The sequence below is a fragment of the Ascaphus truei genome, chromosome 18 (assembly GCF_040206685.1).
Source record: "Ascaphus truei isolate aAscTru1 chromosome 18, aAscTru1.hap1, whole genome shotgun sequence".
Classification (NCBI taxonomy): Eukaryota; Metazoa; Chordata; class Amphibia; order Anura; family Ascaphidae; genus Ascaphus; species Ascaphus truei.
The window spans coordinates 29,166,755-29,178,953 of record NC_134500.1 but is presented as its reverse complement, the minus strand read 5'-3'; the positions used below and the strand labels follow the sequence as shown (position 1 = coordinate 29,178,953).

At 54.5% G+C, this 12,199-nt stretch overlaps 1 protein-coding gene across 1 annotated transcript in view; it reads left to right on the top strand.

Annotated features, from left to right (window-relative positions):
- Positions 1–11,608, top strand: part of PTPN9 (protein tyrosine phosphatase non-receptor type 9) — a 29,214-nt gene extending 17,606 nt beyond the window's left edge. Inside the window, 10 exon segments of the mRNA XM_075576156.1 lie at positions 652–1,005; positions 1,007–1,045; positions 1,047–1,067; positions 5,786–5,855; positions 8,294–8,372; positions 8,503–8,646; positions 9,181–9,280; positions 9,282–9,353; positions 9,355–9,397; positions 9,567–11,608. Of these exon segments, the coding sequence (XP_075432271.1) occupies positions 652–1,005; positions 1,007–1,045; positions 1,047–1,067; positions 5,786–5,855; positions 8,294–8,372; positions 8,503–8,646; positions 9,181–9,280; positions 9,282–9,353; positions 9,355–9,397; positions 9,567–9,733 (1,089 nt within the window). The 3' untranslated portion in view covers positions 9,734–11,608.
- Positions 11,609–12,199: the final 591 nt, after the last annotated feature.

Below are 12,199 nucleotides of genomic sequence, written 5' to 3'. Positions count from 1 at the left end.
CCTTCTCTCTCTCTCTCTCTCTCTCTCTCTCTCTCTCTCTCTCCCCTTCTCTCTCTCTCTCTCTCCCTCCACCCCCTTCTCCTCTCTCTCCTCTCTCTCCCTCCACCCCTTCTCTCTCTCCCCCTTCTCTTCCTCCCCCTTCTCTCTCTCCCACCTTCTCTCTTTCCCACCTTCTCTCTCTCCCACCTTCACTCTCTCCCCCCTTCTCTCTCTCCCCCCCCTTTTATCTCTCTCCCTTCTCTCTCTCCCCCCTCTCTCCCCTTCTCTCTTTCCCCCTTTCTCTCTCTCTTTCCGCCCCTTCTCTCTCCCCCTTCTCTCTATCTCTCCCCCCTTTCTCTTCCGCCCTACTCTCTCACCCCCTTCCCTCGCTCACCCCCCTTCTCTTTCTCCCTTCATCTTCCCCCCCTTCTCTGTCTCCTCCCCCCTTCTCTTCCTCCCCCCTTCTCTTCCTCCCCCCTTCTCTTCCTCCCCCTTCTCTTCCTCCCCCCTTCTCTGTCTCCTCCCCCCTTCTCTGTCTCCTCCCCCCTTCTCTGTCTCCTCCCCCCTTCTGTCTCTCCCCCTTCTCTATCTCTCCCCCTTCTCTCTCTCCCCTCTTTCCCCCTTCCCTCTCTCTCCCCCCCCAACTCTTCCACACCCCCTTCTCTCTCTCCTACCCCCCGTCTCTCTCTCCTCACCCATTTTCTATGTCTCCTCCCTCTTCTCTTACTCCCCCACCCATCTCACTTTCTCTCCCCCTTGTCTCTCTCCCCCCTCCTCCCCCCTTCTCTCACCCTCCTTCTCTCTCCCCCTCCTCCCCCCTTCTCTCTCCCCCCTTCTCTCTCCCCCTTCTCTCTCCCCCTCCTCTCTCCCCCCTCCTCTCTCCCCCTCCTCCCCCCTTCTCTCACCCTCCTTCTCTCTCCCTCTTCCTCCCCCCTTCTCTTCCTCCCTTCTCTGTCTCTCCCCACCGCTTCTCTGTCCCCCCCCGCCCCCCTCAGAGCTGCTGTTAATCAGGGTCGGAATCGTTACCGGGGACGTTCCGTGTCTGGACCAAACACGCGTCAAACTCGAGACGTGTCAGCTGGCACGAGGTGAGAGATAGCTTTTGCGTGTTATACTGAGAGATAGCTGTGCGCCTTATACTGCGATAAGCAGAGTGACAGATAGCTGTGCGCCTTATACTGCGATAAGCAGAGTGACAGATAGCTGTGCGTGTTATACTGCGATAAGCAGAGTGACAGATAGCCGTGCGCCTTATACTGCGATAAGCAGAGTGAGAGATAGCCGTGCGTCTTATACTGCGATAAGCAGAGTGACAGATAGCCGTGCGTGTTATACTGCGATAAGCAGAGTGACAGATAGCCGTGCGTGTTATACTGCGATAAGCAGAGTGACAGATAGCCGTGCGTGTTATACTGCGATAAGCAGAGTGACAGATAGCCGTGCGTGTTATACTGCGATAAGCAGAGTGACAGATAGCTGTGCGTGTTATACTGCGATAAGCAGAGTGAGAGATAGCCGTGCGTGTTATACTGCGATAAGCAGAGTGACAGATAGCCGTGCGCCTTATACTGCGATAAGCAGAGTGACAGATAGCTGTGCGTGGTTATACTGCGATAAGCAGAGTGACAGATAGCCGTGCGTGTTATACTGCGATAAGCAGAGTGACAGATAGCTGTGCGTGTTATACTGCGATAAGCAGAGTGACAGATAGCTGTGCGTGTTATACTGCGATAAGCAGAGTGACAGATAGCCGTGCGCCTTATACTGCGATAAGCAGAGTGACAGATAGCTGTGCGTGTTATACTGCGATAAGCAGAGTGACAGATAGCCGTGCGTGTTATACTGCGATAAGCAGAGTGACAGATAGCTGTGCGTCTTATACTGCGATAAGCAGAGTGACAGATAGCTGTGCGTCTTATACTGCGATAAGCAGAGTGACAGATAGCCGTGCGTGTTATACTGCGATAAGCAGAGTGACAGATAGCTGTGCGCCTTATACTGCGATAAGCAGAGTGAGAGATAGCTGTGCGTGTTATACTGCGATAAGCAGAGTGACAGATAGCCGTCGCGCCTTATACTGCGATAAGCAGAGTGAGAGATAGCCGTGCGTCTTATACTGCGATAAGCAGAGTGACAGATAGCCGTGCGTCTTATACTGCGATAAGCAGAGTGACAGATAGCCGTGCGTGTTATACCGCGATAAGCAGAGTGACAGATAGCCGTGCGTGTTATACTGCGATAAGCAGAGTGACAGATAGCCGTGCGTGTTATACTGCGATAAGCAGAGTGACAGATAGCCGTGCGCCTTATACTGCGATAAGCAGAGTGACAGATAGCCGTGCGCCTTATACTGCGATAAGCAGAGTGACAGATAGCCGTGCGTGTTATACTGCGATAAGCAGAGTGACAGATAGCCGTGCGTGTTATACTGCGATAAGCAGAGTGACAGATAGCTGTGCGTGTTATACTGCCGATAAGCAGAGTGACAGATAGCTGTGCGTCTTATACTGCGATAAGCAGAGTGACAGATAGCCGTGCGCCTTATACTGCGATAAGCAGAGTGACAGATAGCCGTGCGCCTTATACTGCGATAAGCAGAGTGACAGATAGCCGTGCGTGTTATACTGCGATAAAGCAGCAGTGAGAGATAGCTGTGCGTGTTATACTGCGATAAGCAGAGTGACAGATAGCCGTGCGTGTTATACTGCGATAAGCAGAGTGAGAGATAGCTGTGCGTGTTATACCGCGATAAGCAGAGTGACAGATAGCTGTGCGTGTTATACCACGATAAGCAGAGTGAGAGATAGCCGTGCGTGTTATACTGCGATAAGCAGAGTGACAGATAGCCGTGCGTGTTATACTGCGATAAGCAGAGTGACAGATAGCCGTGCGCCTTATACTGCGATAAGCAGAGTGACAGATAGCCGTGCGTGTTATACTGCGATAAGCAGAGTGAGAGATAGCCGTGCGTGTTATACTGCGATAAGCAGAGTGACAGATAGCCGTGCGTGTTATACTGCGATAAGCAGAGTGACAGATAGCTGTGCGTGTTATACTGCGATAAGCAGAGTGACAGATAGCCGTGCGTGTTATACTGCGATAAGCAGAGTGAGAGATAGCTGTGCGTGTTATACTGCGATAAGCAGAGTGAGAGATAGCTGTGCGTGTTATACTGCGATAAGCAGAGTGACAGATAGCCGTGCGTGTTATACCTGCGATAAGCAGAGTGACAGATAGCCGTGCGCCTTATACTGCGATAAGCAGAGTGACAGATAGCCGTGCGTGTTATACTGCGATAAGCAGAGTGACAGATAGCCGTGCGTGTTATACTGCGATAAGCAGAGTGACAGATAGCTGTGCGTGTTATACTGCGATAAGCAGAGTGACAGATAGCTGTGCGCTCTTATACTGCGATAAGCAGAGTGACAGATAGCCGTGCGTGTTATACTGCGATAAGCAGAGTGACAGATAGCCGTCGCGTCTTATACTGCGATAAGCAGAGTGACAGATAGCCGTGCGTGTTATACTGCGATAAGCAGAGTGACAGATAGCCGCTGCGCCTTATACTGCGATAAGCAGAGTGACAGATAGCCGTGCGCCTTATACTGCGATAAGCAGAGTGACAGATAGCCGTGCGTGTTATACTGCGATAAGCAGAGTGAGAGATAGCTGTGCGTGTTATACTGCGATAAGCAGAGTGACAGATAGCCGTGCGGTGTTATACTGCGATAAGCAGAGTGAGAGATAGCTGTGCGTGTTATACCGCGATAAGCAGAGTGAGAGATAGCTGTGCGTGTTATACCACGATAAGCAGAGTGAGAGATAGCCGTGCGTGTTATACTGCGATAAGCAGAGTGGACAGATAGCCGTGCGTGTTATACTGCGATAAGCAGAGTGACAGATAGCCGTGCGCCTTATACTGCGATAAGCAGAGTGACAGATAGCCGTGCGTGTTATACTGCGATAAGCAGAGTGAGAGATAGCCGTGCGTGTTATACTGCGATAAGCAGAGTGACAGATAGCCGTGCGTGTTATACTGCGATAAGCAGAGTGACAGATAGCTGTGCGTGTTATACTGCGATAAGCAGAGTGACAGATAGCCGTGCGTGTTATACTGCGATAAGCAGAGTGAGAGATAGCTGTGCGTGTTATACTGCGATAAGCAGAGTGAGAGATAGCTGTGCGTGTTATACTGCGATAAGCAGAGTGACAGATAGCCGTGCGTGTTATACTGCGATAAGCAGAGTGACAGATAGCTGTGCGTGTTATACCTGCGATAAGCAGAGTGACAGATAGCCGTGCGTGTTATACTGCGATAAGCAGAGTGAGAGATAGCTGTGCGTGTTATACTGCGATAAGCAGAGTGACAGATAGCCGTGCGTGTTATACTGCGATAAGCAGAGTGACAGATAGCTGTGCGTGTTATACTGCGATAAGCAGAGTGACAGATAGCCGTGGCGTGTTATACTGCGATAAGCAGAGTGACAGATAGCTGTGCGTGTTATACTGCGATAAGCAGAGTGAGAGATAGCCGTGCGTGTTATACTGCGATAAGCAGAGTGACAGATAGCTGTGCGTGTTATACTGCGATAAGCAGAGTGACAGATAGCCGTGCGTGTTATACTGCGATAAGCAGAGTGACAGATAGCTGTGCGCCTTATACTGCGATAAGCAGAGTGACAGATAGCCGTGCGTGTTATACTGCGATAAGCAGAGTGACAGATAGCCGTGCGTGTTATACTGCGATAAGCAGAGTGACAGATAGCTGTGCGTGTTATACTGCGATAAGCAGAGTGACAGATAGCCGTGCGTGTTATACTGCGATAAGCAGAGTGACAGATAGCCGTGCGTGTTATACTGCGATAAGCAGAGTGACAGATAGCCGTGCGTGTTATACTGCGATAAGCAGAGTGACAGATAGCCGTGCGTGTTATACCGCGATAAGCAGAGTGACAGATAGCTGTGCGTGTTATACTGCGATAAGCAGAGTGACAGATAGCCGTGCGTGTTATACTGCGATAAGCAGAGTGACAGATAGCCGTGCGTGTTATACCGCGATAAGCAGAGTGACAGATAGCCGTGCGTGTTATACCGCGATAAGCAGAGTGACAGATAGCCGTGCGTGTTATACCGCGATAAGCAGAGTGACAGATAGCCGTGCGTGTTATACCGCGATAAGCAGAGTGACAGATAGCCGTGCGTGTTATACTGCGATAAGCAGAGTGACAGATAGCTGTGCGTGTTATACTGCGATAAGCAGAGTGACAGATAGCCGTGCGTGTTATACTGCGATAAGCAGAGTGACAGATAGCCGTGCGTGTTATACTGCGATAAGCAGAGTGACAGATAGCCGTGCGTGTTATACTGCGATAAGCAGAGTGACAGATAGCTGTGCGTGTTATACTCGCGATAAGCAGAGTGAGAGATAGCCGTGCGTGTTATACTGCGATAAGCAGAGTGACAGATAGCTGTGCGTGTTATACTGCGATAAGCAGAGTGACAGATAGCCGTGCGTGTTATACCGCGATAAGCAGAGTGACAGATAGCCGTGCGTGTTATACCGCGATAAGCAGAGTGACAGATAGCCGTGCGTGTTATACTGCGATAAGCAGAGTGACAGATAGCCGTGCGTGTTATACTGCGATAAGCAGAGTGACAGATAGCCGTGCGTGTTATACCGCGATAAGCAGAGTGACAGATAGCCGTGCGTGTTATACTGCGATAAGCAGAGTGACAGATAGCTGTGCGTGTTATACTGAGAGATAGCTGTGTGTATAAGTACCCCCCCCCCTCTCTGTGTCGCCAGCGCTCGGATTATATAAACGCCAGCTTCATGGACGGGTATCTGCAGAAACACATGTACATCGGCACACAGGGTGAGTGTGACACATAGCTGTGTATATTAGCCTGTATGTGTCACTCTGTGCGTGTGTGTCACTCTGTGCGTGTGTGTCACTCTGTGCGTGTGTGTCACTCTGTGCGTGTGTGTCACTCTGTGCGTGTGTGTCACTCTGTGCGTGTGTGTCACTCTGTGCGTGTGTCACTCTGTGCGCGTGTGTCACTCTGTGCGCGTGTGTCACTCTGCTGCGCGTGTGTCACTCTGTGCGCGTGTGTCACTCTGTGCGCGTGTGTCACTCTGTGCCGCGTGTGTCACTCTGGTGCGCGTGTGTCACTCTGTGCGCGTGTCACTCTGGTGCGCGTGTGTCACTCTGTGCGCGTGTGTCACTCTGTGCGCGTGTGTCCACTCTGTGCGCGTGTGGCACTCTGTGCGCGTGTGGCACTCTGTGCGCGTGTGGCACTCTGTGCGCGTGCTGGCCACTCTGTGCGCCGTGTGGCACTCTGTGCGCGTGTGGCACTCTGTGCGCGTGTGGCACTCTGTGCGCGTGTGTCACTCTGTGCGCGTGTGTCACTCTGTGCGCGTGTGTCACTCTGTGCGCGGGCCTCGCGGCCACTCTGTGCGCGCGTGCCACTCTGTGCGCGCGTGCCACTCTGTGCGCCGCGTGCCACTCTGTGCGCGCGTGCCACTCTGTGCGCGCGTGCCACTCTGTGCGCGCGTGCCACTCTGTGCGCGCGTGCCACTTTGCGCGTGTCACTTTGCGCGTGTCACTTTGTGCGTGCGTGTCACTTTTGTGCGTGCGTGTCACTTTGTGCGTGCGTGTCACTTTGTGCGTGCGTGTCACTTTGTGCGTGCGTGTCACTTTGTGCGTGCGTGTCACTTTGTGCGTGCGTGTCACTTTGTGCGTGCGTGTCACTTTGTGCGTGCGTGTCACTTTGTGCGTGCGTGTCACTTTGTGCGTGCGTGTCACTTTGTGCGTGCGTGTCACTTATTGCATGCGTGTGCCACTCTTGTGCGTGTGCCACTCTGTGCGTGTGCCACTCTGTGCGTGTGCCACTCTGTGCGTGTGTCACTCTGTGTGTGTGTCACTCCTTGTGTGCGTGCGCGTCACTTGTGTGTCACTCTGTGACTACGTGTTTCTCTCTCTCGCATTCTGTGTGTCTCTCTATTTCTCGCACTCTGCACGTGTGACTCTTGCACTCTCCATATGTAACTCTCTCTCACACTCTACGTGTGTGACTCGCTTTCTCTCTCTTGTGTGTGTGACTCTCTCTCTGTGTGACCCTTTCTTTCTCTCCCCGCCTGTGTGTGACTCTCTCTCCGCCTGTGTGTGACTCTCTCCTCCGCCTGTGTGTGACTCTCTTCCCGCCTGCATGTGACTCTCTCTCTCTGTGACTCTCTCTCGATCTGTGAGTGACTCTCTCCCCCGCCTGTGTGAGACTCTCGTTCTCACTGCCTGTGTGCGACTCTTCTCTCTCCCCTGTGTGTGACTCTCTCCCCCACCTGTGTGTGACTCTCTCCCCCACCTGTGTGTGACTCTCTCCCCCGCCTGTGTGTGACTCTCTCCCCCGCCTGTGTGTGACTCTCCCCCTGCCTGTGTGTGACTCTCTCCCCCTGCCTGTGTGTGACTCTCTCCCCCTGCCTGTGTGTGCCTCTGTCCCCCTGCCTGTGTGTGACTCTCTCCCCCTGCCTGTGTGTGACTCTCTCCCCCTGCCTGTGTGTGACTCTCTCCCCCTGCCTGTGTGTGACTCTCTCCCCCTGCCTGTGTGTGACTCTCTCTCCCCCTGCCTGTGTGTGACTCTCTCCCCCGCCTGTGTGTGAGTCTCTCCCCCTGCCTGTGTGTGACTCTCTCCCCCTGCCTGTGTGTGACTCCTCTCCCCCTGCCTGTGTGTGACTCTCTCCCCCTGCCTGTGTGTGACTCTCTCCCCCTGCCTTTGTGTGACTCTCTCCCCTGCCTGTGTGTGACTCTCTCCCCGCCTATGTGTGACTCTCTCCCCGCCTATGTTTGACTCACTCCCTCTGCCTGAGTGTGACTCTCTCCCCCTGCCCGTGTTTGACTCTCCCCCCCCGCCTGTGTGTGACTCTCTCCTCGCCTGTGTGTGACTCTCTCCCCCTGCCTGTGTGTGACTCTCTCCCCCTGCCTGTGTGTGACTCTCTCCCCCCTGCCTGTGTGTGACTCTCTCCCCCTGCCTGTGTGTGACTCTCTCCCCCTGCCTGTGTGCTGACTCTCTCCCCCTGCCTGTGTGTGACTCTCTCCCCCTGCCTGTGTGTGACTCTCTCCCCCTGCCTGTGTGTGACTCTCTCCCCCTGCCTGTGTGTGACTCTCTCCTCGCCTGTGTGTGACTCTCTCCCCCTGCCTGTGTGTGACTCTCTCCCCCCTGCCTGTGTGTGACTCTCTCCCCCTGCCTGTGTGTGACTCTCTCCCTCTGCCTGTGTGTTACTCTCTCCCTCTGCCTGTGTGTGACTCTCTCCCCACAGGACCCCTGCAGAACACCTTCCCAGACTTCTGGCACATGGTGTGGGAGCAGAGCGTGCTGGTGATCGTCATGACGACGCGGTGAGTAGGGGGGGCAAAAAGTCAGGAGAGGGCAGGGCAGTGTGGGGGGGGCAGTGTGTGACATTATCATTAGAAATCTGCATAGCATCGCTCCTTTATCTCCCCCCCCCCCACCCCCCCCACACTGTAGGGTTGAAGAGGGCGGCCATAAGAAGTGTGGTCAGTACTGGCCGCTGTCACCTGGCACTCGAGCATCATATGGAGCTGTCACTGTCACCAACACGGCCACCGAGAGCCATCAGCACTACAAGCTCAGCACGCTGGAACTTAGCACCCCGCCAGGTAACACCCGGAACACCAGCACCCGCCCGCCTGCCCCTGCCCCGTCTGCCCCTGCCCCACCTGTCCTGCCTGACCCTGCCCCGCCTGACCCTGCCCCGTCTGATTCTGCCCCGCCTGCCCCTGCTCCTTCTCCCTCCGCCGCCCTTCTCCCCTGGCCCCTTCTCCCCCGCCCCTTCTCCCCCCGCCCCTTCTCCCCCCGCCCCTTCTCCCCCCCCCCGCCCCTTCTCCCCCCCCGCCCCTTCTCCCCCCCCGCCCCTTCTCCCCCCCCGCTCCTCTCCCCACCCCTTCTCTGCCCCATCTCCCCCCTGCCCCTTCTCCCCCCCCACCCTTCTCCCCCCTGCCCCGTCTCCCCCCTGCCCCTTCTCCCCCCCGCCCCATCCCCCCTTGTCTCTGCATGTACCCCCCCACCCTATCTCCCCCCCGCCCCGTCCCCCCCCTTGTCTCTGGATGTCCCCCCGCCCCGTCTCCCCACCGCCCCCCCTTGTCTCTGCATGTCCCCGTGCCCCATGACCATGCGCCACCCCCTGTCTCAGGGCCGAGAGAGGAGGCTGGTCAGTCACCTACAGTTCCTGAGCTGGCCGGATTACGGGGTCCCCAGCTCAGCGGCAGCTCTCATCCAATTCCGGGGGGGCCGTGAAGAGGGAGCAGAGGAGAGCCATGCAGGAGCTGGGGGGGCGCTGGAGAGGACCCCCGGGGGGACCCACCCATTGTGGTGCACTGCAGTGCCGGCATTGGCAGGACAGGTATCTAGTGGGGAGAGAGGGGGGGAACAGGAGGGAGAGTGGGACACGGGGGTATAGGAGGGAGGGTGGGACATGGGGAGGGGGAACACAGGTGGGAGTGGGGGACACAGGGATACAGAGGCACTCTCCCCTCTTGGTCTGACGCCGGGCCCCCTCTCACCTGCCTCAGGTACTTTCTGCGCCCTGGACATCTGCCTGTCCCAGCTGCAGGACGTCGGCTTCCTAAACATCCGCCAGACGGTGCAACTCATGCGCAGCCAACGCGCATTCTGCATCCAGACCCCCGAGCAGTACTACTTCTGTCACACCGCCATCCTGGAGCACGCGGGAAGCTGACACGGGCCCGGGGCACTCAGGCCGCCGGACCCCGGGCACTCAGGCTGCTGGACACTGGGTAATCAGGCTGCTGGACACTGGGTAATCAGACAGCAGGCCCCGGGCACTCAGGCCGGCGGACCCCGGGCACTCAGGCTGCTGGACACTGGGTAATCAGACAGCAGGCCCCGGGCACTCAGGCCGCCGGATCCCGGGCACTCAGGCCGCCGGACCCCGGGCACTCAGGCTGCTGGACACCGGATAATCAGACAGCAGGCCCCGGGCACTCAGGCCGCCGGACCCCGGGCACTCAGGCTGCTGGACACCGGGTAATCAGACAGCGGGGACCGGGGCACTCAGACAGCGGGGACCGGGCACTCAGACAGCGGGGACCGGGCACTCAGACAGCGGGGGACCGGGCACTCAGACAGCGGGGACCGGGCACTCAGACAGCGGGGACCGGGCACTCAGACAGCGGGGACCGGGCACTCAGACAGCGGGGACCGGGCACTCAGACAGCGGGGACCGGGCACTCAGACAGCGGGGACCGGGCACTCAGGCCGCCGGACCCCGGGCAGCTCGAGGGTACAGAGACCAAGAACAGACATACGGGGGGCTGCAGTGTCCCCTCATTTTATAGGGTATCTCGAAACTTCAAGGCAATAAAGCACCGAGCTGATGGTAACCCAACCACTGAATGCCTTATGGCTCTAATACCCAGCAGTAGTATTGAGCTACCTGCGCACGTACACACCCACTACACGCACACACGTCACACGCACTCGCTACATATCCTTAAAGTCACTTTATTAAGTTATTTAATCCTTATAACTAGATCTATATATTTTGACCCCAAATACACTTCTGGTACTTCCAAAGTCTGGCATTTAAAACTGACTGGGAATATAGTCAGCCATCTTTAATGTTACCGACAGGAAATAAAAAAAAAAAATATATATATATATAACACGACACTCCCTCATTGGCTGTGCTTCCAAATTGAGGGGCAGCTACCTAAACTCACTGCCTGTTATACGAGTAATGGGCAATAAGGCATTTCGGGGGAGTGGGGGACTGTAGATGAAAGGGTTAAGACTCCCCCTAGTACCTTCCGGCTTTAAATGTGTGTAGATTTGTGTTTTGTATACACCAGTCTCGCTCTGTTTACCGGACCACGTTAGATGTGTTTCTATGGATATGTATATGTATACATACACGCACACACACAGACTGCGCGCTCTGCGGGGCAGGGATGTGTGCTACTGCTGTGAAGCGCTAGGTACATGGATGGAGCTATGTAAAGTTTGGCAATGCCGTTCTGCGGCTGGGGTAATATGGTCTATATATCAGCGCCGTACATTCCGACAGGTCATTTTATACTTGTATATAAATGTAAATACGTATATAAACTCAGCTCTGAATATATTTATATATATACACACATAAAAGGGTATATATAAGGGTTTAACCATGTAATGTGGTCTTGAGACAAAAGGTGACACGGTGTGCTCATTTGCATGTCATTTCCCAGAATCCCTTGCTGCAGTGGGAGCACTGTATGTTAGGTGATAATGGTGAAAGGCGGGGTTGCAGACCTGTCTAAGACATGTGAATGTGCTCACAAGTAATATTTTTATATGCTATATACAGTGGAGGGTTTATATATATATATATGTGTGTTACTTTGTGCAATGAGAATGTCAGAGATTTCATCAGGGCTGTACGGGATAGGCCAACATGGCCACCACGGAGAGCAGCAATGGAATAAATGGATAGAACTCGCCAACGAAGAGAGCGCAAATTGGGGAATATATATATATGTATATGGTCGTATATGTCAAAAGTTGGGGAATTCAGAAATCTACATTAAAAAAACTTGCAATAAAAATGTGTATTCTGCCATCGCTGAAATCCTTTCTTCAGAGCATGGAGACTCCAGTACAGTCATTTATTACATGTATTAGAATGGAAATAGTTACAGGGCTCACACACTCATAACATGTTAAAGTATATAACAGACCGTCTAGGAATTAAAACGGGTTTCTCCGGCGGAGTGTGAGGAGTAGGGTTTCTCTGGAGTGTAGGGTTTCTCCGGCGGAGTTTGAGGCGTAGGGTTTCTCGGTAGTGTAGGGTTTCTCCGGCGGAGTTTGAGGCGTAGGGTTTCTCCGGCGGAGTGTGAAGCGTAGGGTTTCTCGGGAGTGTAGGGTTTCTCCGGCGGAGTTTGAGGCATAGGGTTTCTCCGGAGGAGTGTGAGGTGTAAAGGTTTCTCTGGAGTGTAGGGTTTCTCTGGTGAAGTGTGAGGCGTAGAAGTTTCTCCAGAGTGTAGGTTTTCTCTGGCGGAGTGTGAGGCGCAGCAGGGTTTCTCTGGTGTATAGGGTTTATCCGGAGGAGTGTGAGGCGTAGGGTTTCTCTGGTGTATAGGGTTTATCCGGAGGAGTGTGAGGCGTAGGGTTTCTCGGGAGTGTAGGGTTTCTCCGGCGAAGTTTG